At 50.2% G+C, this 27,187-nt stretch overlaps 10 protein-coding genes across 10 annotated transcripts; 6 read left to right on the forward strand and 4 right to left on the reverse strand.

Annotated features, from left to right (window-relative positions):
• Positions 1–1,306: 1,306 nt before the first annotated feature.
• On the forward strand, positions 1,307–2,761 carry METBIDRAFT_101896 (uncharacterized protein). The gene has a single exon (XM_018853706.1). The coding sequence runs from the start codon at positions 1,575–1,577 to the stop codon at positions 2,667–2,669; it is 1,095 nt and encodes a 364-aa protein (XP_018713682.1). The 5' UTR covers positions 1,307–1,574; the 3' UTR covers positions 2,670–2,761.
• Positions 2,762–5,408: 2,647 nt separating this feature from the next.
• METBIDRAFT_29724 (phosphatidylinositol-3,5-bisphosphate 5-phosphatase) lies at positions 5,409–8,473 on the forward strand. The gene has a single exon (XM_018855466.1). The coding sequence runs from the start codon at positions 5,514–5,516 to the stop codon at positions 8,304–8,306; it is 2,793 nt and encodes a 930-aa protein (XP_018713683.1). The 5' UTR covers positions 5,409–5,513; the 3' UTR covers positions 8,307–8,473.
• On the reverse strand, positions 8,438–9,703 carry METBIDRAFT_76263 (uncharacterized protein; the record flags this gene model as incomplete). The annotated part of the gene is made up of 1 exon (XM_018858501.1): positions 8,438–9,703. One exon carries the CDS (start codon positions 9,701–9,703, stop codon positions 8,438–8,440), a length of 1,266 nt encoding a protein of 421 aa, XP_018713684.1.
• Positions 9,704–10,738: 1,035 nt separating this feature from the next.
• SBA1 (Hsp90 cochaperone) lies at positions 10,739–11,778 on the forward strand. Its single transcript, XM_018855467.1, has one exon. The coding sequence runs from the start codon at positions 10,892–10,894 to the stop codon at positions 11,555–11,557; it is 666 nt and encodes a 221-aa protein (XP_018713685.1). The 5' UTR covers positions 10,739–10,891; the 3' UTR covers positions 11,558–11,778.
• Positions 11,779–14,015: 2,237 nt separating this feature from the next.
• On the forward strand, positions 14,016–16,254 carry METBIDRAFT_29730 (mitochondrial 37S ribosomal protein uS2m). Its single transcript, XM_018855468.1, has one exon. The coding sequence runs from the start codon at positions 14,259–14,261 to the stop codon at positions 15,756–15,758; it is 1,500 nt and encodes a 499-aa protein (XP_018713686.1). The 5' UTR covers positions 14,016–14,258; the 3' UTR covers positions 15,759–16,254.
• Positions 15,924–17,135, reverse strand: LAG1 (sphingosine N-acyltransferase; the record flags this gene model as incomplete). Its single annotated transcript, XM_018856926.1, has 1 exon — positions 15,924–17,135. One exon carries the CDS (start codon positions 17,133–17,135, stop codon positions 15,924–15,926), a length of 1,212 nt encoding a protein of 403 aa, XP_018713687.1.
• Positions 17,136–18,666: 1,531 nt separating this feature from the next.
• On the forward strand, positions 18,667–20,160 carry HSE1 (ESCRT-0 subunit protein; the record flags this gene model as incomplete). Its single annotated transcript, XM_018856451.1, has 2 exons — positions 18,667–19,288; positions 19,364–20,160. 2 exons carry the CDS (start codon positions 18,667–18,669, stop codon positions 20,158–20,160), a joined length of 1,419 nt encoding a protein of 472 aa, XP_018713688.1.
• Positions 20,161–21,352: 1,192 nt separating this feature from the next.
• On the forward strand, positions 21,353–21,646 carry SFT1 (Sft1p; the record flags this gene model as incomplete). Its single annotated transcript, XM_018856499.1, has 1 exon — positions 21,353–21,646. The coding sequence occupies one exon, from the start codon at positions 21,353–21,355 to the stop codon at positions 21,644–21,646; it is 294 nt and encodes a 97-aa protein (XP_018713689.1).
• Positions 21,647–21,744: 98 nt separating this feature from the next.
• Positions 21,745–22,545, reverse strand: METBIDRAFT_36852 (uncharacterized protein; the record flags this gene model as incomplete). The annotated part of the gene is made up of 1 exon (XM_018856789.1): positions 21,745–22,545. The coding sequence occupies one exon, from the start codon at positions 22,543–22,545 to the stop codon at positions 21,745–21,747; it is 801 nt and encodes a 266-aa protein (XP_018713690.1).
• A 287-nt stretch (positions 22,546–22,832) lies between these two features.
• On the reverse strand, positions 22,833–27,035 carry METBIDRAFT_38138 (putative ubiquitin-protein ligase; the record flags this gene model as incomplete). Its single annotated transcript, XM_018856960.1, has 1 exon — positions 22,833–27,035. One exon carries the CDS (start codon positions 27,033–27,035, stop codon positions 22,833–22,835), a length of 4,203 nt encoding a protein of 1,400 aa, XP_018713691.1.
• Positions 27,036–27,187: the final 152 nt, after the last annotated feature.

The raw sequence follows: 27,187 nt of genomic DNA on the forward strand, positions 1-27,187 counted from the left end.
TCTGAGTTCGATTCTCAGTAGTTATCCTAAATACTTATACCCTACATTTACCACATTCCTATATACATACATACATACATACATACATACATACATACATACATACATACATACATACATATATACATATATACATACAGACAGACAGACAGACAGACAGACAGACAGACAGACAGACAGACATATATTTTATTACATGTATATAACTAACTATATATAACAAATTATAAATATTATATATAATCACAACATCTATATAATATAAGGTATACGTAAGTGTGGGTGATCAAACTTATATTCCTAGTCAGGCTCTACCTTTAATCATGTGAAAACAACCTCCAACGTTCTGGGTTGAGATACTCTGTCTTAGACCATTCTTTTTCTCGCTCGAGGTCCAGCATGGTTCCAAGCCATGAACCCAGGCCGCAGCCGCACCTGCCATTCCGTTTTCTGCCAGGCCATATCCCAGCGAGCTCCAGGGCCATATCTGAGCTCCAGGGCCATATCAGCGAGCGCTGCGCCGATTCAGTAAATCTGCCGGCCCTGGTCCCCCGTCAATTCGTCCACCAAAAATCCCAGAAGTACACCATGTCAACAATTAATAACCGAACCAGGTGAATCGCCGGCAAAAAAATGTAAACTTCCCAAAAGCCCGTGAAGTTTGGAAAAAACAGAGGCAATAAAAAACCAAAACCAAAGGCAATAAAAAACCCAAAACCAAAGGAAAAGAAACCAAACTCCAAAGGAAAGGAAACCAAAAACCAAAGGAAACCAAAAAAATCTCAGGACATCTCAGGACATCCCAGACTACCCCAGGTAGTCCCCAGGGAACCCGGCCCTCCACCGCAGCCGGAAAAAAAACCGCCCGGCCCAGTCTCTGTCACGTGATATTCGCCACGTAGTCACCTCTTGCGAGGCACGGGAAAACTCTGTCCCATAAGAGAGGATATTCTATGTTCGATTTCCTCCTTAAGGGTTTCCAGAGAATAGCAGGATTCCAAGGGTCCTAAGCACCGCACATACTTGAAATGAGAAATCTGATATTGAAAGTCTCGTGAACAACAGCGCGGCCACCCAGCGAAAGCTGTTTGTATTTCTGCTTGAGTACAGGATATTCCAACTCAATGTCCTGTCCACAAGTGGTTCCCAACTGGTACAGTTGAGATATCGGATTCGACATGATGTACTAGCGTGTGGAAATAAACCTTTATTTAGGAAAAACTAAAACCACTTTTGTGTCAACTGACCTTCTAAAAAGATCTCTAGAGGGAATTCTCTTCCCGTTATATACTTGTCGTGCTATTTGGTTTCGGGTACGTGGTGCGAACTTTAATGTCTCATTTGTCACATGATTAATTAGGGCTAAGCGTCTAGTTCTCACAAAAGCACCGCGAAAACACCGCGAAAACTTCCCGCGCCAAAAACAATCACCAGAAAACAACCACAACTCCATCTACCAAAACCACTCCACACGTGGCCTTCCCTCCACCGATCTCCCCCAAAGCCCACCCCAGCGCACCGTTTCCCCGCTGCACACCCCAAAACACCCAGCCACCCCAACACACCCGTCCACCATGTCGTTGGCGTACCAGAGCAATTTCTACACGCCGCAGGCGCTAAGTACGGGCCTCACGTCCCGCTTGGCCAAGGACGCCGACAGCGCACTTTTGATCACAAACGCGCCGCAGGAGCGCAGCGCCAAGCGCAACGCGCAGCAGATCAACTACGCCGAGTTCGACAACGCCAACGACGAGGCCGACTTCGAGGAGGAGATCCCGGGCAACAACGCGTTTTCCATTGCCGGCGTGCACACCACGGTGGCGGCACAAAAGCGGCTTTTGAAGCCCGCGCGGCTCGTGCGCTTGCTGGAGGACGTTGTGGGCGACGTGGCGCCGGAGTTAGCGGCCGCGGCACGGGCCAACATGGGCGCCCAGCAGCACGTGTTGGTGCCCATCAAGTTGAACATCGAGTTCAACAGCGGCATGCTGAAGCTCGTGGACTTCTTCATGTGGAACGCCAGCGAGCTGCTCGTGACGCCCGACGCGTTTGCCGCGCTCCTCTGTGCGGAGTTGGAGTTGCCGCAGCACGTGCACCTGGAGATCGTGGAAGCCATCACCAAGCAGCTCGACGAGTACAGCTACGTGTCCACGTTGCAGTTGCCCGCCACGGCCGAGTACCACGTGATCGTGGACCTCCTGGTGAACTTGGACAAGAAGTTGTACGAGGACAAGTTCGAGTGGGACTTGAACCAGACGGACGTGACGCCCGAGGACTTTGCCGAGATCGTGGTGGCGGACATGGGGCTCAGCCGCGAGTTCAAGCCGGCCATTGCCCACAGCTTGCACGAGTTGACCATCCGCTTGAAGAAGGAGATCCTCGACGGCTCCTACAACCACGAGTTGCACAAGTACCAGCAGCTCACGGGGCTCATTTTCGAGAAGAACGTGCGCATCCGCACCGACAGCAGCATCTCCAACGGCAACGCGGTGTGGGAGCCGTTCATCGAGATCTTGAGTCCGTGGGAGATCGAGAAGCGCGAGATCGAGCGCGAGCGCAACTCGCGCCGCTTGAAGCGCGAGAACATGCGCCGCGAGGTCGACGACTACGCCGGCTCCAAGCGGCGCGCCACCACGAGGAGACGCCTCGATGAGCTTGACTGGCGCATCTAGAGGGCCGGGGCACGCCATTCTTGCCGGCCGTGCCGGGGTTTGTGGGGCCGTCCCACAACGCCACGTGGCCCTTGTGGGAACAGGGGCATGCAAGTCCACATCACTGTGGATTGCGCCGTTTTCCAAGTCTGCGGGCTTGGAACAACACGGTCTGCAGAGACTGTAAGGAGATGCGAGGTGCCCTCAGGGGACTCTCGCGCCCGCCTTGGAATGTATCGTGATGAAACAGCAGGGCTCGATATTGCCGGGCAGTTTGTTTTGCGCCGGCCCCGGGGCCCGCAGGAAGCGTGCGTCGGTATCGTGGCCGTTCCAAACCGCCTTATGAGCACAGATCGGCCAGCCGCTGCTGGTTCGGCCAGTTTTTTCGAAGGCCATTGGGAATCGCCTTGTTGTAGTTGGCATAGCACCGCTTTCCTCAGCGACCCGGGTATTCATCCATGCTCAAGACCAGGCTGTGGCTGTCTCATCAGTGTTTTTCCATGATAGCTGCTGCAGTGCCGTCTCTGGCCGAGATATCCAGTAGAAGTGTCACCTTCGAACATGATGCATACCAATGGCCATGTCAGTGCTGTTCTCAAATAGTACACCTGCGTATTCGCCATGTCACGGTATTTCTAGCGCCGTGAGTAATTCTACATATCAATGGCACCAACAGTATGTCTCCCTCAGCTATCCAGTAGTTCCCTCAATTATCGTCACGTCATTCCCACCGGGTCACGATCGTCAAACACCTCTGGAGACACTCCATACATATTAGAGCTACCCGAATTTCCTAGCCTCTCAAGTACGCTCAGATGGGCACGTCTCTGAGTAAATAGGTAATCCGTATGGCACCCCTCATTTCATGTCATATTAAAGGTACATACACTATTCCCAGCACAACCTCCGGCCCCATAGATGAACAATATACAGCCTGGCCCATCACTCGGTGCGTCTATCAAACGGCTATTGTATAATGGAGCTACAATATTGATTGTCAAATGTGTAAGGAATATGACCTGATATGCAACCCAGTTTCTGATGGAACATTTATGTGAAGCTACCATGGAACCAGCATGTTTTCAATTAATGATCAAAATATGTTGCCAGTAGTAGCTCAATACCATATCAAACAGCTGCTATGATTCCCATTATCTCCAGGGATATTGCAATTTATGATTGAATAGGTGACGGCGATGCTACATGTATATACAGTTCTTATGTCTGTATTTTAGATGACTTGTTACAAACATAAAATTGTGCCTTAGAAGATTGTTGCAATCAATCATAACAGCTTGCATGCTGCCATACCTCTGTCGAATATTTAAGTAACCTGTTTCCCGGTGTCTCCTCAAAGTATTGGAGTTGATGAAAGAAAAGATTGCGAATCAATCACGGTGCTACTCTCCAAATCCTAGATGATTTCGAAACAAAAACCATAATTAAGACCAACGTGACTATGATGAATAAAGGCAGAAGACAAAATTTAACACCTGTCCATTGCTTCTATCAATCAAAACAGCTAAAATGTAAATCAACACTAGAGGTTGGTGATCAAAACAGCTCAAATTCTGTCACCATCTCTCAAATATTCACTATTCTGTTTCCCAGCATCTCCTCAAAGTATTGTAATTTATAATGAAAAAAATAAGATTGCGGACCAATTAATATTAACGGTGCTACTCTCTAAATCCTGGATGATTTCAAAATAAACATTTCAAATAAATAACAACGTGACTGGGATAAAAAATATAGTTCAGTGAAAGGAAGAAAAAGAATAAATTCAGACGATTGTTGTTACCAAAACAACATCTGCCCAACATCTGTAGAATATTTCAGTATCCTCTTTTAGGGTATCTCCTCAAAGTATTGTAGTTGATGAATAAAAAGACTATTCTCAAAATCTAGATCATTTATAAAAACGAAAAGTACACAACAACGCACTATGATGAATCACATAGCTCAATGAAAAGAAAAAATGAAAATAAAATTAGATCGACTTGAACGTTGCTTGTATCAAACAACTAAAATTCAACTGTTCTGCTCGTCAGTGTCTCCTCAAATTACTGCAGTTCACGATGAATAAAGAAATTGCGAATCAATTAATATTCATAGTGCTACTCCCCAAATTTAAGATGATTTCAAAACAAAAACCACAATAAATACCAACGTGACTATGATGAATAAAGGAAGAAAACAAATGTTGACACTGGAAGATTGTTTCAATCAAAACAACATTCGCCAATATCTGTCGAATATTCAACTAATTTGTTTCCCGGTACCTCTCAAAATACTGTAGTTCACGAAAAGATTGCGAATTAATACATTCACAGATGCACTCTCAAAATCCTGGATGGTTTCAAAAAAGAACCAAAAGTACATACCATAGTTCACGAAAACAAAAACCAAATTCAAATCAGATCAACTTAAACGTTGCTGATTACAAACAACCAAAACTTTGCCCGACACCTCTCTAATATTCAACTGCCCTCCAGAGCCCTCCAGCAGTCACCCAGAACGCAGGCAACATCCCAGCCGGACCCCAGAAACCCACCAAAACTCAAAACCTCTTTTCATCCAAAAACCCTCCAGCTCCCACGCCCCACCAAAGCCCGCCGGCCGAACCCCTACGCTGTTTCCGGACCGGCCTGTCCCAGGAGGGCCGGAGGGTGCGCACGTGACCTGGCCATGGCACAGGCGCGCTACTCACCATAGGCCGGGCCTCACCAGACTACTACTTCCATAACCACCAAACCCACCAAACACCAAACCACAAACCACAAACCACAAACCACAAACCACAAACCACAAACCACAAAACACGAACCAAAAAACACAAAAACACAAAAACACAAAAACAGGCCCATGGCGCCCAGCGACGGCACCGAGACGCGGCCGCCATACGGCCAGGCCCCATATAGGCCGCCCAGCAGCGACTCCAAAGAGCCCCCTTCGGACACAAAAACGCCCCCGGAGCCGGCGGCCGGCGGCAGCCACGAGCAGCGGCCCCACGGCGCGCAAAACGACAACAATTCCCGCGGCGCATGCGGCGCCGAGCCCGGCCCGGAGCCCGGCAGCAAGCGCTTCATTCTCCAGCGCTTCACCATCTACAACCTGGCGTCCACCATGTTCATCGTGGGCAGCAACGCGCGCGAGTCGTTGTTCCGCATCATGGAGATTGCCGCCGACAAGGACGCGGCGCGGCCGCCGCAGCTCTTGGAGATCCGCAGCTACTTCTACACGCGCAACGACATGGCGGGGTTGCTCGAGGGCTTGAACGAGCTGGTGGAGGGCGGCATCCACAAGGTGGCGCAGGCGTACGGGCTCGCCGGGCTCATCCGGTTCACGCGCGAGTACTACTTGTTGGTGGTCACCAAGTGCAGCCAGGTGGCCGTGGTGGGCGGCCACTACCTCTACCACGTGGACGAGACCAAGTTGGTGCCGCTCTCGCTCGCGTACCGCCGGCCGGACAAGTACAGCGACGAGGAGCGGCTCCTCCTGATCTTCAAGTACTTGGACTTGGGCCGCACGTTCTACTTCAGCTACACGTACGACATCACCAACTCGTTGCAGCACAACTGCATGGCGCAGCGGCGCGGCGGCGGGCGGGCGGCGGCGGGCGGGCACAACGCGCGGTTCATGTGGAACAGCCTCCTCCTCGAGCCGGTGCTCACGCAGCCGGAAATCGCCGCGTTCGAGTGGTTCCAGCCGCTCGTCCACGGCTTCATCGACCAGGCCAACGTGCTGATCTACGGGCGCAAGATCTACATCACCATCATCGCGCGGCGCTCGCGGCACTTTGCGGGCGCGCGGTTCTTGAAGCGCGGCGCCAACGACCGCGGCAACGTGGCCAACGAGGTGGAGACCGAGCAGATCGTGCTGGACATGCTCACGTCGTCGTTCCACGACCCGGCGCACGGCGTGTACGCCAGCCCCCGCCACACCAGCTTCGTGCAGCACCGCGGCTCCATCCCGTTGTGCTGGACCCAGGACTTGAACCGGCTTCCCAAGCCGCCCATCGAGATCCACTTGTCCGACCCGTTCTACCAGAGCTCGGCCTTGCACTTCAACAACCTCTTCCGGCGCTACGGGCTGCCCGTGGTGGTGTTGAACTTGATCAAGACCAAGGAGAAGCAGCCGCGCGAGCTGAAGTTGAACCGCCACTTCGAGAGCTGCGTGGCCTACTTGAACCAGTTCCTCCCGCGCGCGCTGCGGCTCCAGTACCACTCGTTCGACATGTCCAAGCACCTGCGCAAGAACCTCGACGTGATCACGCCGCTCCAGCAGATCGCGCGCAACGCCGTGCAGCAGACGGGCTTCTTCCACAACGGCAGGGACCTCCGCTCCACCAGGCTCCAGCGCGGCGTCGTCCGCACCAACTGCATCGACTGCTTGGACAGGACCAACGCCGCGCAGTTCATCATCTTCAAGGAGGCGCTCTCGCACCAGTTGCAGAGTTTGGGGCTCATTGCCTCCGCGACGGACTTGGACTACGACTCCGACCTCATCAACATCCTCACCGAGATGTTCCACGACCACGGCGACACCATCGCCGTCCAGTACGGCGGCTCCAACCTCGTCAACACCATGGACTCCTACCGCAGAATCAACCAGTGGTCTTCGCACACACGCGACGTGCTCAACAGCATCAAGCGCATCTACTCCAACTCGTTCATGGACCTGATCCGCCAGGAGGCCATCAATCTCTTCTTGGGCAACTACGTGTACCACCCGCGCAAGTTGAAGCTATGGGAGCTCCAGAACGACTTCTACTTGCACAACACCCTCATGCTGCTGCCCTTGCTGGAGAAGCCCAGCTACATGCACTGGTACAACGCAAAGTATCTCCAGGACACCCGCGGCCTTCTCCAGGACAGGCCCGACGTCCTGCCGGAGCCCCAAAGGCGCCCGGACGCGGCCGCGGACTCGAGCGACAACTGGTTCAACGAGTGCTACGGCCAGCGCAAATTCGAGTCCTTCGGCGACCTCTTCCAGTTCAACATGAACTCCAACGTCCGCTACTTCCCTTCCAACTTGAACTCGACCCCCAAGAACTTCGACTATAGCCCTTTCGAATCCCGCAAGCCTTTTTTCAAAAAGAAGGCCGGCGAAAGCGGCGACGGCCTGGACGGCATGCGCCCGATAGACGAGGCAGACGAGCCGCAAGACAATGCGCATCTTCAAGATCACAAACGGCTGGAAAACGGCCGCTTGGAAGGGAAGGTCTCCGTGCGCGTCTCCCGCTTGCTCTCCTCCAAGCCCGTGGGCGAGCGAAATCTGTCAATCACAAAGGCCCCTTCCAGCAGGCAGCATCTCTCCGAGCCAGCGAATGTGGTGCTAGCAGAGCAACTCGCCCCGGGCAACTGGGTCCGTGGTTCGGGACCTGCGCATCCGCACAGCTTGTACAAGGAGGTGCAAGTGAGCGAAGCGGATATGCATGTGTACTCGAGTCAGTTCCTGCCCCCCAAGATGCCTCCTCTTCACTTCGAATCAATTGCTCCCACGTTCCGGACTTCGCAGGCGGACTCCGAACTATATTTCAAGCTGACGACCACAGTGATGCCCAACGAATCCTTCTTGAATGAAGAATCTTTGAGCGCCATGGATCGGGAGATATACGCGCAGTACGTTCGGGCAAGCTTAAATGAAGTCTATTGATATTGTTTGATTCTAGCTCATTCTATACAGGTGATGCATCAAAGATCGCCAAAGAGAGACTCGCCGTGGAACGGATTATCAAAACCCAGTAAACAGCAACGGATCTTCAAAGTTTAGCCTGTCCGGAAAAATCAAAGCTCGCCGAGTATAGGAATGCGCCACTTGAGCCCCTCCCTGTCGTAGGTGCATACATTGCGCGCCTCATCTTCGTCGTCTTCGGGATCAAACTCCCCAAACCTGTTCACGAACTGCCGTCTTTGATAGATGGTGTTGAACTTGAACTGCCGTTTGTTGAAGGTGTTTTTGAAGAAAAAGTCCGCGTACGCCAAAAGCTGCTCATCAGAGCTAGCGAACTTGAGGTGCGGATCCAAGTCGTAGTCCTGCGCGTACTCGGACTCGATGTCATCTGGATTGGCCTGGCCGTAGGGCTCAATGCTGTCATAGGTATCGTCGCTTCCGTTCTGCACATAATTGAGTGCTTTATAGAGATTCTTGAGCGGCAAGTTGATGAAGTACTTGTAGTTTGTTTCCTGGCATGAGTAGAAAAGAAGGTCGTAGTCGTTGAAGATCACGGACGGCAGCGAGATGTCAATGAAAAAAATCGTGAAGCCAGACTTCAAGTAAAGCCCGATCTCTTCCATAACGAGCTGTATTTTGTACAAGTTGTGGTGGTGGTACGGAGACGAAGCGAGCGTGGTGTCCTGTGGTAGCGGAGGGATCTCGAACTCGCCGATTTTCAAGAAGCAGAACCGCTTTTTCGGCAAGATGTCGCGGATGTTTGTCGGCGGATTGAACGTCAAAGTCGTGTCGTCGCCCTCGGCTGTTCGGTACTTGATTTCGAATTTCGTCGTGCCAAGTCCCCTGCCATGCTTGACTACGAGCCCAATGTTCAAGTTGTAGCGGCCTGGCGCGAGCCACGCGGTCTTGCAGTATGAGAGAAGATACGTGCGATTTATCTCCACGTAATGGTTGTACACGTAGTTTGTCGGCTCGTCGATCTTGTAGTCAGAGTATTCGGCGAACATGCGCTTATTCCGGAATAGCGCGTACACGTATCTCCATGAGTCGGCAATATACTGGGCCTGGGTCATATCTTGTGGGGACACCGATCCGCCGGTTTTCCCGGTCTCAGAAGCCCAGTCGCTCAAATTCCGCCTGGACCATATCACGTGCCGAGACTCGGCCCGGAAAGTGTCCAAGGACTTTATGTATGTGCGCAACCATCGGTACACTTTCGCTAGTATGACAAGTGCATCGTCCCCGTAGACCCTCACGAGCTTGTCGCAAAATAGGTCATTGTACAAAAGGTAGAAGTACGAGTTGGTGTACTTGAGCAGGCTGCCGGGGACAAGCTGAAGGAGCCGGACCTGGATTTCCAAAGGCAATTCGGTGAGCATCCTGGGCCATGGGTTTTCGGACTGTGGGGAAGCAACATAAGATATTGGGTGCGGCCATGTGGAGGAAGGTACGGGTCTCGGCTTATCGGCACGAGACCTCGCAGGGCCATGCGGCACGTGACGAGGGGGTCCCATCGCTTATCATAACCCAAACCCGGGCGGTGCGAACATGCGGAAGGCTTTCGGCTAATATCTGCCATGAGTGGCTAGATGTGAGGAGTCATGGTAGAACACAGAGTCGGCTGATTTTTGAGCACCACTCCGGTGAAACACAAACGGTGGCGTCTCCGGTTTTGAACTTTCAAAAAGTAGCCCGGGCCATTTCTGTGGGGAGTCTAGTCATACTGAGCCTCATTTCCCGTGGTCTTTGCAGGTCGCATTTCTTGTCCCAATTAATAGCGAGGTGCTGGGAACACAAGAACCACAAGCGGATCGAAAAACGAAGAGATTTTTGCCAGCTGTATTTTTGTTTTCAAGCCCATGGATTTTTCTTAGGCTGCCTTCAATTCAGCCAATGACAGGGCCGCTGCTGCTGTCATGTTGTGCAATTGATTGCAATCGCTCGCAGCAAAAGAGCTCATGTGCCTCCATTTGATTGCCATTCAATTTCCGTCAGTAGGAGCTTTATCTTTTCTTCAAGGGTGCAATGTACCAGTCACTCAACGCCATCTCTTTCCAACCACGTCTTGCCATCCGTGTCTGATTTTTTTCTTCTTTTTTTTTTTTTGAACGTGCTCAAGCCGGCTTTGGCCGCTCGGTTCTGGGTTGGACAGCTAGAACGAATCCAGCGGATCAGCAGCCAAAGAGCAGCAATTGCACCCATAAATGTGGCGTGACACTGGGCCAACTCGCTCTTGTACTTGCACAATTCATCCACGGCCAAATTACCCAGCACGCTGCCCGTCCCAGCGCGTCACGTGATCGAAGCTTCTGGAACGAACCGCCCGCGGCGTATATAACCGTCGGCACCCGCAAACGCCTTGAGGACAGTTTATATTCGAAAACCCCACCGCACAGCGTCCATTTTGAACCCTTCCAAGTGCTCGAAAAAATTGAATTTCATAGCGAGACACTCAATTCCTGCAACGCGTAGTCCAAAAACCGGATTACCCAGCTATCCACCAAAGTACACTTGAGTTCCAAACTCGACGTCAAGACCACCCCAAAACAACTCCACAAATCTTCATCATGGCTGTCCACCCCGTTGTGTTATGGGCCCAGCGCTCCAGCGAAAGCGAGCCCGCGAAAAACGTCGTTTACTTGACCATCCAGGTGCAAGACCCCGTGGACGTGAAGTTGGACTTGTCTGCCACTTCGCTCAAGTTCACCGCCCAGTCGTCGGACAAGGCCACCGACTACGAGTTGAACTTGGACTTTTTCGACGAGATCGACCCAGAAAACTCGTACAAGCACGAGAGCGGTAGCCACATACTGTACGTCTTGCGCAAGAAGACCGCACAGGCCGAGTTCTGGCCCCGTCTTTTGAAGGAGAAGTTGAAGTTGCACTACATCAAGACGGATTTCGACAAGTGGGTCGATGAGGACGAGCAGGACGAGCAGGCCGAGGAGGAGGACCCAATGGCTGCCATGGGCGGCATGGGCGGTATGCCCGGCATGGAGGGCATGGGTGGTATGCCTGGCATGGGTGGTATGCCTGGCATGGGCGGTATGCCTGGCATGGGCGGCCCTGGCGGCATGGATTTCTCGCAGTTGCTTGCAGGCGCCGGCGGTGCCGGTGGTGCTGGCGGAGACTTTGACATCAGCGCCTTGGCCAGCCAATTGGGCCAGAACGCCGCGGCTGGCGACGACGATGGTGACGACGAAGGCGACGAAGGTGTCGAGGAGACCAAGTGATCCCGTGTTGTGTGAGTGTAATAAAAGAGAAGAACGAGTATCAACTTGTAGGGCCACCCGGCCGTGTCCACTTCGAGACGAGACCACGGATCTCGGGGGCAACACGCGCCTCGCCGGTTTCGCCGGGCGCCGGGACGTTTAGAAACACGGCTTTCGGCGGGGTCTTCAGAGCACAGCTCCGGGCCAACATGTACAACACACGGCTGACGGCCGCCGCGTCTTCGAGGGCAGACGCGGGCCATTCCGAGACCAAGTCGTAGAATGCCCACACTACGCCTGCTGCGTCACGTGGCTCGAGCCATGCCGCTCGGATCATCTCGAGAACAGCGTCGTGGGACGCGCCGGAAATTATCGAGACTCGGCGGAGGGCATTGATCTGCGAGATCGAGAGCTCTGCGCCCGGGACGGTGAGGCCAGAAAGATGGACTTCGTGACAGAAGACGAAAATGCGCCTGGGCGCCCCGGCGAAGTCTGGATTGGTTTTCGTTTTGTCCGGGGATTCTGCCTGTGAGACCACGCAGTGGATGAAGTCGGCGAGGCTGGTCAGACAAGCAACGTTCATGGTGCTCTGGGTGCGGCGGGGGTGTGAAAATAGCGTCTGCTCAACCGCAGTTGTTTTCGGACGCACGAGAACAGTGTGTCTGCGTGCTTTGCTCTTGGTGAGGCGTGAGGAAACCCTGGTCTCTCTAGGCCGTTTTGTCTGTTTTTGAACTGCCCTGTTGTGAACTGCCCTGTTTTCTGCCTTCTTGTTTCCTCTAGCCGGAGGCCTTGTATCTTGAAATTTCTGGTTTGCCAGTGTAGGACTGTCACGCTTTGAGCAGCCCTGTGGTCCTTTTGATTCTTGGGTGACTGGTCACTCTGTTTCTTCGAATCTTCCTGTCTTTTGCCCCGTCGAGTTTTTGGGGTAGTTCTGTTGAGCTTTTCGGGTAGGTCTGTCGAGCTTTTCGGATAGGTCTGGCCAACTGTTCAGTTCGTTAGCTTCAACTTCTCAAGTAGTTCTGGCCAGCTTTTCGAAAAGTTCTCCTCAATTTTCCTGGCAGTTCTTTTCTGGTAGTTCTATCCAGCTTTCAGCTTGTCCGCCTCGGCTATTCAGGAAATTTTGTCCAGCTTTTCAAATGGTTCTTTCCAACTTACCAAATAGTTCTGTTCAGCTTTCCAAGCAGTTCTGTCCAGCTTTCCAGATAGTTTTATCCTAAGTTCCAGGTAGTTTAATCCAACAATCCGTTCTCTCGCTTCAACTATTCGAGTAGTTCTCGCCAACTATTCTGGTGATTCTCCTGGACTTTCCAAGTAGTTCTGTCCAGTTATTCAGCTTGTCCGCCTCGGCTATCCGGCAGTTCTGTCCAACTTTCCAGGTACTTCTGTACAACTTCGCAGGTAGTTTTATCCAACTTCCAGTTCGTTTGCTTCGACTATTCCGGCGCTTCTGTCTTACTATTCCGGTGGTTCTCCTCAGCTATTCCGGCAGCTCTCCTCAACTATCCAGGTGGTTCTCCGCTACTTCCCAAGTAGGTCTATCCAACTATTCAGTTCGCTCCCTTCTACTATTCAGTTCGTTCGCCTCCACTATTCAGTTCGTTCGCCTCCACTATTCAGTTCGTTCCCCTCTACTATTCAGTTTGTTCCCCCAACTACTCAGTTCGTTCCCCCAACTACTCAGTTCGTTCTTCTCCACTATTGCGGCAGTTCTGCAACTCTTACACCAGCCCAGACTGTTAGCTCTTGTGGCTCGCCGTCTTTCGTGGCGGTCTATCGCATACACCAATCTACTTTCTTCCCTGCCGCTTTAAGCCCACAGGTCGATATAAATGAAGAAGCACACGGATCCCGAGCCCTGGTCCAGGCCGCTCTGGCGCGCCCAGCGCAATATGCTGATGCCGCGCCTCGCTAGAATTGGGGCCCGCACCAAAACCGCGTGTTGCAGTCTCCTCGGTTTCTGTCCTGGCGGCCCCGTCAAAACCGTTGTGTTTTCCCACCACTGTTTTTTTGACCACCCGCCCTAATGTTTCCCGTCAGCTGGGAACACCCTTGATGTTTTGCATTTGGTGGGCGGAAAAATGGCCAGGAAACAGGCAGCTGCTCTGCCGCAACTCAACGGCATTTTTTTATTGATTTTTTTGGGGTATTTTTGCATTTTGTGTTCCGCCTGTTTTGGTGGTTCTGGGTGGTGTTTTGGCTTTGGGGCCGCCCTTGTTCCAAATGACAGCCGCGCGTATCCGGAGGGGCTATCATCTTGGTCCCGCGGCCGGGCGGGCCCGTGCGGTCGTGCATGGCCTAATTCTTAAAACTGGACGGCCACGCTTCCAGAAATCGCCGGCACCGGTATGGCACGCCTCGGCAGGGCTCGCCTGGCTCCAAGTACCCACTCTGAATGCCCCCGGGCGGGAACCCCGCCGGTGTGCCCTACAAGCCCGCCATCCCGCAGGTCACGTGACGCGGGCTGGCCCTGGTCGCCCGTGGGAATTCCCCGGCCCTGTTCCGCCAAGCCTTCCGGATCCGTCCTACGGCTCCGGATCGTTTGCCGCTGCGGCATATCGCTGCTCCTTCGGGGCCTGTTCTTCGACGGGTGTCTGGCCTGGGCGGGTCACGTGCGCGCCGGAGAAAATTTTAAAGCGCACCTGTACCAGGCGCACCACCACCAGCTCCACGGCACGTTTAACCACGCACAAACCGCCACGAAACGCCCCCTGAACAACCTAAAATGCTCAGAATTTCTGGAAGGGCACGGAGCACCATGTGCCAGCGCCGGCTCGTGGGCGGGATGGTTCGCATGAACTCGACCGCTACCGTCGGCACACGTGACACGGCCACCGAGCCTGCGCTGGCCGAAGTTGCCCAGCAGAAATTGCGGGAGAAAGTCATGGCCGAGGCCCTCGCAAAGGAGGAGCAGGCCATGTTGAAGGCCAAGGCCTTGCGGGAGTTGAAGGAGCGCACCCGACTTGCTGTGCACGCGTTGAACAACACTCCCTCGCAGGCGCTTGAAGACCGCATGCTGCACTTGCAGAGCCAGCTCGACCTGCTTCCGGACCAGAATAATGTCAAGCAGCTCGACGAGCAGATCGAAGACTTTTTGTTCGAGAGCATGCGCTTGCCCGCGGCCGAAGTCGGATATGCGCCCTGGACCAGGTCCTCCGAAAACCACAAAGATGGCACTGGGCAGGTGGGCAGCGCCCCGGCGCAGCGGATCCGCACCACCAGCAGCGGTTCTATTGCGCACCAGTTCCCCAACTTGCAGCCCACCCCAGACTATAAGGCTTACTCGGAACAGGAGCTCTTCTTGAGACATATGGCGCACGTGGGCCACACGGGCCACTTGGGAACGCACCAGACACAGGTCTACGAGCCCAGTGAGGACACGTTCAACCCGCGGTCTGTTTCGGAGCTTTCTATCGCGCAATTGATGGCCGCGGAGTGCCACTTGGGCCACGCCAAGGCGCTCTGGAGACCGTCCACACAGCCCTTCATCTACGGTGAGTACCAGGGCGTGCACCTCATTGATCTCAACCACACGTTGGTTGCGTTGCGCAAGGCCGCCAAGGTCACCCGCGCGGTCGCTGCCAAAGGCGGTGTCATTCTTTACGTCGGCACCTCGCGGCTCAAGGAGCAGCAGGTGGCGTTGGAAGAGGCCGCACGCCGCTCAAACGCATACTGCGTGACTCACCGCTGGATCCCCGGCACCATCACGAACTTCACGGAGGTTTCGCGCCAGATCCTGGGGCCCCAGAAGGCGTTGGTAAACCTCGCTGACGAGCCCACAGGCAAGTACTTCACGACCACGGAGGGCACGATCATCAAGCCTGACTTGATTGTGTTGATGAACCCGGTCGAGAACAGAAACTGTATTGGAGAGAGCATCAAGCTGCGCATCCCAACCATTGGGCTTTGTGACACCAACATGGAGCCGACGTTGTTGACATACCCAGTGCCATGTAACGACGACTCCATGCGTGCGTCGTCGCTCATCTTGGGTGTTTTGCTGAGGGCCGCCCAGGAGGGGGTGCAGGAGAGAAAGCTGGCATTTGCCCACTACAAGCAGGCGCAGGGGGCCTCGTTGGCAGCTACTAAGATGGAGATGGAGAAGAAGACGGGCGATGCGGCAACGGAAAGCGTGGCTACGGAAAGCGTGGCTACAGAAAGCGTGGCCACTGACGTGGCAACCTCCGACAGAGCTCCCACCGCTGAGACCGAGCAGGCTGTCTAAACATTACCCGTAAAGTATCAAGCATGCATTTATTCTATATGTATATAGTGCCATTCTATACGACTTGGCAGTTCTGGGCACCATACACTGTCAGCAAGAAGCCTCGTGGTATCCATCCTCGTAATTAGCACGGGTCCTGCCTACTCTTTGTGGCTTGTCTAGCAGTTACTCCTCTTTCTTAGCGTCGACTGTGGTCTCACCATCGCTCTCTTCGTCGGATCTCTCGTCAGCGGCAACTCCTCCCACCGCATATCTGTAGAGAATGCGGCAAATCAAGAAGAGCCAGTACAAGTTAAGAAGCTGCAAGGCAACCAACAAGCCCAAAACGATTGGTTGCGAAAACCAAAACTTGTACAGCTGCGTAGCGTTGTTCAACGTGCACTCGCCCACCGTAAGGAACTCGGTCATCACAGACCAAATAATCTTCAAATTGATCCAGTGTCTCAAGTAGATCCACACCCCCACAAAAATTACAAAGAACGGGCCTGCAAGCGGGGAGCCCAAGTAATTCAAAGTTTTTGAGAAAGAAAGGAAAAAGTCAGACACGTCCATCGTCACGTACACAGCCAAACCCATCCAGGTGAAGTGAAATGCGTAAGAGTTCCAAATCAAAGCTATAGTCACTATGTGGTGCGCGATAAGCTCGTGGAAATCTTTTCTGGGTTTCTCGAGCTGCAACAGGAGCACAACCGACTGCTGCACCCAGAATGCCGCCTGGCCAAGGTAGTATACTTTAAAGTAGATGTCATGGGTGGTATGTGGGTACTCCAAGTAGAAAGGTGTGGTTTCAAACAACCAGAGCGGGGTACGTGACATTACCCACAAGCCAAAAGGGCCCAGCATGCCGTAGTAAAACATGGAGTATGTCTGCTCCATAAAGCGCTTGATCTTGGTTTCTTTGCGGATGCCAAAATAGAGTGCAGCAGGGCGAAAGATACAAACCATCATAAACTCTCTGAGAAAAGTGAAACAGAGGGAGTAGAAGCCAACAAAGTAAAAGTCGTACTCGCCTTTACCGTACTGGTCAGTGCCCTCGATGTGATACGACACAGTCATCATCTTGGCTAACATTTGGTGCACATCTGATTTCTCGTCGGTCATGAAGAACACGGCAAAATGAGCTAGAATGATGAGGCATGGGAAAAACCACGCGTGATGTTGGGAAATCTCCCTGTAGGTCAGCAAAATACTGTTGGAGGAGCCGCTCTCTAAACGTGACTCTGGCTCCGCTAGCTTGGCTCCATCTCTCTGCTGTCGTCTTTGCAAAGAATTCGCAGTCGAATAATCAGTTGCAGAGGATTCTCCGACATTGTTATTGCCCCCAGAGACACCTTTGCGGGCCGCCTGAGAAATAGTGGAGTCTGAGGTTTGTCTCATTCTTAACACCCAGATTCACACGTTGATGTATATGCGAAATTCGGTATCGTTTCAGAAAAAGAATACTTTGAGTCCGAGAAGACAAACCAAAGTCTAGGGCTCTCGATCTGAACGTGTCTTGGGTTTGCAAAGAGACCCTGGAAAGCACCTCTGGAAGCTCACAGGAAAACATCACCAAAGCGTGCCGCGAAGTGAAAAGAAAAAGTGTTAGATGCAGTCCTGTGTCGCGTGTCTGTGAGGTGCACGGGTGTTGTGATGTCGTGCCCTCAGGCTGCAAATCGGGGAAACCCCATTTTGCACCCGCGGGAAAACAGGGAGACGGACAACAACCTACAGATTGTGCCGATAGCAGTGCTTTTCTGCATGGAGCCCCTGAAGCCTTCCATGTAAAAATATTTTGTGCAGGAACCAGAAGAGGAATTTCTGAGTCGTGGCAATTCAAACTCTCTGGTCGTGAAAGAGGGCTCTTTCTTCGTAAAAGGAGTACGGGAATGCTCAGGTATCGCGGTCGGTGCACGCACCCGTGACATGGATTATCACGTGACCTAGCGGAACGCGGGAATAGTTACACGTGTATGTGCCTCTGGACTAGCCACTAGCATAATCATACGACTCTTCCTTGTCTTTCAGAAGCCTGTGTTTTGAGAAGTGTAAAATCCGCTAGAGACCACTTCTAAATTCTGACCATTGGGTGTTTTCTCGGTTTGGGGAATATTCCATGCGAATGGGGTCTCGAGATGAGGACCGGCAAAACATGCCGATTTTCTTCCAACGGAGTCTCTTTTTGAGGTCACCATACTCAGTTCACAAAGTTTCGAGGATTGAAAAGGAAATCCAGGCTGAGCCCCAAATATTGTAGTGTGGCTACCGGGAACTCACGTGACAAGTAATTTGGGGCCCTGGTTCCTCGATATCTTGTACCCGAACCACACATCATTGCAATATGAGAAAGGACTACAAATGTTTTTGAGCTTGGAATTCATGTTTCAAGTTTTGAGCCTTGTTCACTATTGTTCGAGAGATTTAGAGTATGAGTCTCTGGGGCAGCTCTGCCACATGAACTCCCAGTCACCATCTTTTCATGAGCGCGGCCTCAGATCTCTCTTTTTTCACAGAATGAAAAAATAGTGCTTAGCTGCAAGCATTGCTTGAATTCGGCATCTTGATGTAACATTATAACGCTTAAGTGCAACAGGAAGTATTTATGATTCGCAATCTATTTCGGGGGCCCCAGGAGTGCACACAGGAGCCCGCCTGTGGCTCGCGACCATATCAGTATCCCAACTCCGCCACTCTAATACTACCTGAACCAGACATACTACCTGAATCAGACATACTCTGAAAAATTGTTGATTGCTACCAATCTTCCCAATTTGACTAGCTAAGTGTGAAGAACTGAATTTCGCTTGCCTTTACTCCTGATTTGAATAGGCCACATATCCATCGAAGCAAAGAAGCATCCAGCATCGGCTACAATCTGTGCCTCCAAACCAACAAGATACCCCGCCAAAATCAGCAAATTCTCCAAATAATGACGCTTGAACTGCAGATAATCACAGCTACGGATCCCGCCTTGACCGCTGACAACTGGCAGCATATTTTAGATGTTTGTGACACGATTCTGTCGGACCCAGAAACAAATATTCCAGCCGCCATCAAGCTCGTCCGGGGCAGGCTCGGCCAAAAAGACGCCAACATCGTTCTCCGAGCACTAACGCTTCTTGTGGCAATGGGCGAAAACTGTGGGTCTCGTATGCAACAAGAAATCGCTTCGCTGCTGTTTTTGAAGGACTGTTTGTTGAGCAGATTGGCCGATAGGAAAGTGCACAAGGAACTCAAGTTCCGCATCGCCGAGGTCATTGAGCAGCTCGACAAGTCGTTCAAAAAGGATCCATCGTTGAAGGCCGTTTCTGATGCCTACGCCACCGTTCAGTCAAAATACCTGCAGTACTTGAAGTCGCCCCCGAGCAAGCCTGCAAAGACAGAAATGACAACGCAAGACCGCAAAAACGAAGATTTGGAGCTTGAAAGGGCGCTCAAGTTGTCTGTGCAAGAATACGAACGCGAGCAAAGCATCCGTAAACTGTACTTGGACTCAAAGCCACTTCCTTCCCCTCTTCAGGCCGGTGAAAAGGATGGAAACCAGCACAAAAGTAGCGCTTCATACAGCAGCGCTCAAGAGGATCATGCCGGTAGTATTGGTGGCTCAGGGACAAAAAACGACCCAGACACCGTCACAATTGCTAGTGTCAAGAAGGTCGTGGCATTGTACGACTTGATCTCATATGAGCCAGACGAGCTCTCATTTCGAAAAGGCGACGTGATCACTGTGATTGAGTCCGTATATCGAGACTGGTGGAGGGGGTCTTTGCCCACCGGAAAAGTTGGGATTTTTCCACTCAATTATGTTTCACCTGTGGTGTCAAAAACACCTGAGGAGCTCGCAAGGGAACACAAGCTCGAGACTGCCCTAATGGAGATAGAATCTAAGAAAGTTGACAGGCTTTTGGCCCTTCTTTCGATGGATCCAAACACGGTGCTGGAGGAAGAGGTCACGGAACTATATAATAGCATCGTGCCCTTGAAGCCAGTTTTGGCTCAGCTTATTGAGAAACACAGCTCTCGGAGGGACGAGCTCCGTGCATTGAACGACCAAATGAACACAGAAACAAAGATATACAATAGTCTGATTGACAACATGATTTCCCAGAGACAAAACATGCAGCTGAACTACTCGCTTCCATATCCCGCACATGCACAGCTGCAATACCCTCAGCAATCGCAAGCTCAGCATCAACACCAAGCCACGGGCCCTTCTCCAAGCCAACCTGGCAACCAAGCTCAGCAATTGCCTGTCTATGGGAATTACTTGGAACAGCAGCCCACAAGTGCTGGTTTTGGCAACGGCGCCAATTATGGTGGAGAGAGACCGAATGAGTATACTGGTGCAGGCCAGCAATATCCACAGAGCTCATATCGGCCACAGACGTCGTTCCCGCAGAGTCAAAACTACAGAAGTGGGTGATGTCAATTGTTTGATGATGTCAACATGCTAGAAAAGGAGGGCTCACAGATTGTTTTAAACACTGTTTAAGAGTTAAAGTTGGAGACTTTTTTTGCAATTGTGTGATGTCACCGTCACGAACATGATCAATTTCGTTGTTTTAGTGATTTTAATACCTGAATAAGAAGTGTGTGATAAACGAGCATTTTGAAACCGGAATCTAGAAAATGTTGAACATCCATGATTTTTTTTGAATAATTTTTGTCAGCTTGGTGAGCTCTCAAGGGTTCGAATTACATAGCTTCTACTGGTTTTTCACGATGCTAGTTGAGAATTTGTATCCACAACGACTGTTTTCTTTGATTGCCGCTGCCTTGTATTTAAGCCCTCTCATTTCAGATGATCATCTTTTTTGGGCATTCACGCGAGATTCCGACTTCAGATTTTGTCTGAGAACCTGAATATTACTTTTTGTGAATCCCTTTTTTGCGTCAAACGTTGGTTGAATCAAATCCCTTCGGGCAATAACGGATGCCAAACCTACACTTCGAGCTTGAACTCAACATGAATTTCTGAGAATCATCTAGTTATTCCATTTTTTGATCCTTAAAATATGAGCCGAGGCTCACTATAGCATTTAGGGAACAGTTGACGAGACTTGCATAGGTTAATTTCTGGTCACCTGTGTCGCCATAATATCCGGGTTTACAAAAATAAGGCTTATATGGAACTATATATGAGTGTCATCATTTTGACATGAATCAGGTCCTGGCCCCAAATTAGTTCTCTGATGTTCACCTTGACATTGAGAAATGGGCCGCAATCTCGCCGCCTTGAGTGATGTCTTCAAACGTGACTTATGGGTCTAACTTGCTGTTTGTTCAGCTTTGACATATTTATCAAGACTTATCCCTTTCCAGGTTTAAGGAATAAAACGGTCGATACATCATACTACTATGCGGGAAAAAAGTGTCAAAGTTCTGCAAAAACTTTTCTTCCATGAAAAGACATATATAAGAAGGAGCCCCGCTATATCGGTCTTATGACTAGTTTTGAACAGAAATTAAATCACATAGAATGACCTTACTTGATGCAACCGTGGGATGGAATTTCATGGCAATCGTCCAATGACCTGCACAGGGTGGCCCATTTTGGAAGCTACGTCTCGACTCAAGTCATTCACTATAAGCCCACCTTCAAACCCACACATAGCATGTCAAATTTATACGGCCATAGAGAGGAGCAAAATAACCAGCGTTTTGACCAGCTTTCCCAAACACTACAGCAATTCCGAACCACCGTGGATAGAGATATTCACGGCCGGGTTCAGCTGGAAATGCTGACTTTAGACTCTCTAAACGATAGTTTTGGCCAGTTGTGGACAAAGGTGAAACGAACCAGTGGAGACTTGCAGACTGTCATGAGCAGAAATGCCAGTTTGACTCGCATAGTAATGGTGTTATTGGCTGTGTTTTTCGTGGTGATGACCCTTTTTAAACTCCGGTAGTTGGGGTGCAAAGCCCTTGTATTATCTCAAGTATAGAGAGCGCTACAGATCCTTGAAAGATAGCTGATTCATATATATGCTCGATTTGGGAGACGTCCTCATTTCTTGTTTACTACATCAGAGCCCAATCTATAGGCCCCGATCGCCTTTCCCCAGTTAATCTTCAGTTTGGTCACGGGTAACAATCTCCTCAAGTTCTTGAAGTACTTCTGGTTCAACAATGTAAAGTCGCCTAGGATTTTCATTGTCGCCTCGTTCTCGGCCTTGTTGATGACGTTCACAATAGCAGACGCAGACACCTCTTTAATCAGGCTGGTAGGCGTGGCCTCATCGAACTCAAGCCTCACATTGCCTTCCTCGTAGTAGTGAATATCCAACTTTACGCTGCCTTCAATGGTGCCTTCACTGTCCACAGAATAAACAGATTTCCAGATACCAGTGTAGAAATTATTCTTGTTCAACTTTTGTCCTATTATGACGATTTTGACTGAACTTGCCAGTTCCGGAATAACAGAAAATGCATATTCGGAAGGATAGTGATCCTCTCCATACTGCTTTAGCAACTCAACGAGCTTATCGAAATAGCTGGGGTACTCCACCCCAGGCTCTGCGGACTCGATGTCAATGGCCTTCTTAGAGTCCAAGTCAACATTAAACTTTCTTTTTTCAATGTAGTCCCAGTATTTCGAAGACGAGGGGTCCTTGTTTAGTTTGCTTGCAATCAATTCCCCCGAAACAATAAGGCCATTTTGATCTATCTGACTATCCAAGGCATCGTTGATTGTTGCACGGTTCTCATCGGAAGCAAGAGCAAGCAAATCGGCCTTCACTTCGTTTATCTCGCCAGTAGGGGCAGTTTCCACCAAGCTACTCACGATTTCGTTAAGAGTGACGGACATGGCAATCGTTTTGTTGATTGTAAGGAAGGCGCAATATTGGAGATTGTGTTGAGTGGAGTGCTGGTGCAGGTCAGAAGTCAAAGTCACTGTGCACGCCCGCTATCCTGGAAATACAGCACTTAAAATGCCGAAGCGTATTTGTTCCATTCATATTTTAATTAAAATTTCGTCACATCATATATCTCCCATGTTCTCCTTAATACTGAAACGCTTAAATTTGGACTTATACTTCTTTGCACTCTCAATTGTTAGTGCTACTTCCAGATACTGGTTGCAGGTCCGAGAACCTATGACAAGTGGAAAGCACCAGCACCCTCGCGGATCGCATGTAAGAGTTTAGTCTTCAATAGGTGCTCCAGGCTGTAGTCTGGGAGCTTGAGGTAGTTTGCACAAGTCATAACAGAAGGAAGGTAATCATCTCCTGAAAGTCCAGCGTCTGGGTGTTTTCTAACCACAGTGAACTCGGGGCGCATTGCCTTGAATCCCCCAATAGGAAGCCTTGGTGAACCGGTCAAGAATTGTAGAAAGTCTCGTCTTTCAGATAAGTCAAGTTCCTGAAGAACATTCACAAGCATATTTATGGCTCTTGAGTCTTGAGAGAAGCCATGGTTTGCCTTGATTGACGTAGAAATGGTCTGTCGTGACCAATCTTCTTCGCCACTTCCGAATATTTCTTTGAGCTCTTTTGCTGTGAAGATAGACAAAGATTCGATGGGGAATACAGACGTGAACCCTTCTCTGAAAGACTGCACCTGCTTTCCAATCCCACCCAACAACAAATGCTCGGTGACTTTCCTTATGTACGATTCAAGGTTTTGCGGCGTCACGGCAATGTTACTTCCATTCTCGACGAGTTCAATATCTGCGTAGCCGGGAACAGTGAAGTAAAGCGATAAGTCCGATAATTCAGTTCCATCAAATTCAACACGGTCATCATCTGGCGTCCCTCTGAAATCATACAAGAATTTGGTCAAATATTGCATTCCTCTTGCGTAATCCAGATCAACGTCCCGGAGAACTTCAATCATCTCGGACACGTCTTTTTTGTTCATAAAGATATCGTCAAGGAAGTGAGGGTCCTGAATGAGTGAAATGAACAACGTGTTGAAGTTGAAGTCGATGATTCTTGAATCGAGCAACGCACGGGCAACAAAGACCCCAAGCATATTGAAGAGGAACAACACTTTTCTTTCTTTCTCGTCGTTCCCCATCACACTGATAGGCGATGGGAATAGACCTTGGGTGCTGGCCGCATACACACCATCGATTTCACTATGCCGCCACATCAGCAATTCCTTTTTGCAAAATGCCTTAGAGACCGATGCATAAAACTCCAATGTTGGACCTAAGCCAGAACCAACTTCATCGTAATACTCAATTTCAAGAATAGTTGGCAGCAGTCCGTACTGCTGAAGAACCTTGATCGCACCTTTGAAGATTGTGTCTCTTGATAGTCTAACTTTTGTTCTCATGGGGGCTCCAAGCAGCAAGCTGCCATTGGATCCTGAAGTGCTATCATTACCACTGTCTGCCTTGTCTTTGATTGCGCGGCTATTCCAAGTATGGATCAAGCGTGAATGACCAAATGAAACACTTTGCAAAAAGAACATTCTCGTGTTTAACGGATACACGAATGAATAATTTTTCGTTGTGGCGATTGTCCAAGAAGGCATAGACCCGCTTGCGACAATTAATGGTTCTTCCAACTGTCTGTTTAGTTTCACAGTCAACTTCCAATTCATGAATACCTCAGCAGGAAGGGCTTTATACTTCTTTGATTTTTCCACAGACTCATTTATCTTAAAAAATGTGCGCAAAAGATCTAAAAGCACCTTTGTGTTGGGGTCTATTGGTTTAAAATCTTCAACCTCGGGAGCAGCAACATCAACATTATCATTTGTGGACGATCTGTAGTATACTTCGTGTGGCTTTACCCATATGTCAAAAGGTTCAACCTTTTTTAGAGATGACTTGTGTAACGACCTGAACACAGTACCAAAAACTGTTGATTCTTTGGAAATACGTGAGCCATCAATTACAAACTCGGTTTCTGGAATGTCCTCCGCGTTTTCAGGCAGGCTTCGTTCTGAGTTAGTTTCAATATTTCTTGCCAATCCTGAGAAAAAGTTTCTCTGTTTCAAGAATTTTTCAATAGCTTTGAAGGTCGCAATGGCATGCACTGAAACAATAATTGAGTCCCGAGCTACAGAAGCATTAGGTTCATCTTCTGGGATTAGTTTGATCTTAATTTGCTTAGCCAAGGATGCAAAGCCACTCTCAGTACCACTGGGATTCGTGACACCGCTTGACGTTACCTCAAAAGATTCGGCGCGTGTCAATGAGTCTTGAAGAAGAGCTATGAGTTTTTCAAGTTTATTGCTTTCCTTGTAAAAAGCCTGAATGAAAGTTTTTGTGGCTGTATCTTTGTAACTTTCCGAATGAGTTTGACTTTGAAACAATTGTGTAAGTTGGTTCAAGAGACCCAGTGAACATAACTCAAAGCTCGAGATACCGCCTTCGCTTGAACTCAAAGCTTCTCCTAGATTAGACCAAAGCGAGTTCCAATCATCGGAGGTGTAAGCAGAGTTTGACACTGCAACTTTTAGCGTGTTTACAATCAGTGCAAGCTTATTGTTTTCCGAGGTAAGACTATCTCCCAACTGGGAAAATTCCTCTCGAAAGTGATTGATGGCCACTGCCACGGATTCCAAGTACTTCAAAATTGAAGTAAGCTCCATACGCAGACTAAGATCCACGAGTTCTCTATCAGCAAATTTCTGCTGATAAACGTTCGCTAACCGACTAAATCTTACCTCTCCTTCAGCTTTATCATTGACAATGCTATCAGGCGCGTGTAGCCCTGCAGCTCGCAAAGACTCAGAAATTTGAGCCAAGTCACTGAAAACACCTTCTCTCTCTAGGATAGGAACACAAGATAGCTGAGACTTCAATAATATGTTGTGTGTCACCACACAAGCACCCAGTAGCAATAAAACAGACCCGTTCATAGACCGCTCTTGCAATGAGGGAGTCACAGATGCATCAGAGACAACTTTTTTTCCGCTGCTGACAATAGAAGTAAGTATGCCGAACAAAGAGTCCATGTCTCTTTTGCCAAACAGTTCGGGATCAGCAAAAGAGACCATTCGAGAAAGGCATATGAGCGCTTGTTTTCTGATCGAGTAGTCCATGGTGGCCTGGAAAGAACCGATCAAGACAGGCCACACTTGATTTGTGAAATTCCGAAAAGCATCTGCATCTTCATTCCTGTACAGCAAGTTTCTGTCGTAATTAATTCGATTCTTCGTTTGGCTTATTTTCTCGTCGTCAGGCAAGAACGGAGTGTCCTTGGGTGAATAGGTTATGGGTGATAAATAGGCAATGACGTGCAAAAATAATGACAAGAGATCCTTTGAGCAGGATATCATCGCTTCAATTGAGATTTCAGCAGTGTGTTGCGTTTTCGTGTCATCATTCTTTTTGAACTTGTCAAGAGAGCTTTTGATGTAGTCACCTATGCCCAAATGAAGAAGAAGGCTCGAGATCTTCACCGAAGTGGAGATGAGAATGATAAGCGACTTAAGCAACGATATCATGGAGTGAAAGTTGAGGCCAACATCAGTGTTCGAGGGGTTACAGGAGTCGCAAATCACACTCAACATGTGACGAAGAAGGACGTCGTTCGAAAACAATTTTTCCAAGAAGTCTGGCTTGTCCTTGAAGCTGTCAATGATGCGCGAGACGCCAAGCCACGCACTCTTCTTCACTGTGGCGTCGTCGTGGTGTTCGGCCACATTGACCAAGTTCTGGAACTGGTCCAGCACAAAGTCGAAATACACTGCCAGGATATCCTCACACGCATTCGCAACGATCTGCAAGCACTTCCGTTGCGAGTGCATCGTCAAGAAGTCAAGGTTCTGCAAACAAGCCCGCAAGCCGTCGCTCGCCAATATGAGTGAATGGGCTCCCTTGTCGCGCGACATGATCTCCAACGTTTGGAGACACTGCTCGGTCAAGTCAATATACACGATTTCCAAGAGCTTTGCCACAAGCGTCTCCACTGCCTCGCAATTGAGCGCGTCATTGATGAAGTCCGCGTTCACCTCGATGAAGTTGTAGAGGCAGCGGCACGTGACCAAGTGGAGCTCGAGGTCCTCCACCAAGGCTGGGTCGTTGAGAATGTCTACGAGCGCGCGAGCAAGCTGATTTGGCCGGATCACGCGCTCGGCGGTCATGCCGTCCATCATGAGCAACTTCTCGGAGAGCTCGTTGATGCTTTCGAGGATCAAATACGTGTCATCACGCTGCGAGATGTTGCTGACCAAGGCATCGAACTCGGAGTGCTGGCGGCCAAAGGTGGGGCCCTCAAACCCGTCTACAAGCCGCAGCATGACCTCGAGGATGCCATGGGGGTGCGATGCGCCGCTGCCGGCGCGGTTGCGCTCCATTAAATCCCGGAGAAAATCGGGCCTCCGCGTGCCTCCGGACATGAGCCCAAAGAGCTCGTCGGCGGCGTCGTCGTTGTCAAGGTCGTCGTCATCGTCATCGTCATCGTCATCATCATCATCGTTTTCGTCTTCGTCGTTTTCGTCTTCGTCGTTTTCGTCTTCGTCGTTTTCGTCTTCGTCGTTTTCGTCTTCGT

This window comes from Metschnikowia bicuspidata (assembly GCF_001664035.1).
Source record: "Metschnikowia bicuspidata var. bicuspidata NRRL YB-4993 chromosome Unknown METBIscaffold_1, whole genome shotgun sequence".
Taxonomy (NCBI): domain Eukaryota; kingdom Fungi; phylum Ascomycota; class Pichiomycetes; order Serinales; family Metschnikowiaceae; genus Metschnikowia; species Metschnikowia bicuspidata.

Excerpts from the sequence above, each read along its gene's own strand:
- SBA1 (XM_018855467.1), top strand. The coding sequence starts at position 10,892 with ATGGCTGTCCACCCCGTTGTGTTATGGGCCCAGCGCTCCAGCGAAAGC.
- METBIDRAFT_101896 (XM_018853706.1), top strand. The coding sequence starts at position 1,575 with ATGTCGTTGGCGTACCAGAGCAATTTCTACACGCCGCAGGCGCTAAGT.
- METBIDRAFT_29724 (XM_018855466.1), top strand. The coding sequence starts at position 5,514 with ATGGCGCCCAGCGACGGCACCGAGACGCGGCCGCCATACGGCCAGGCC.
- METBIDRAFT_29730 (XM_018855468.1), top strand. The coding sequence starts at position 14,259 with ATGCTCAGAATTTCTGGAAGGGCACGGAGCACCATGTGCCAGCGCCGG.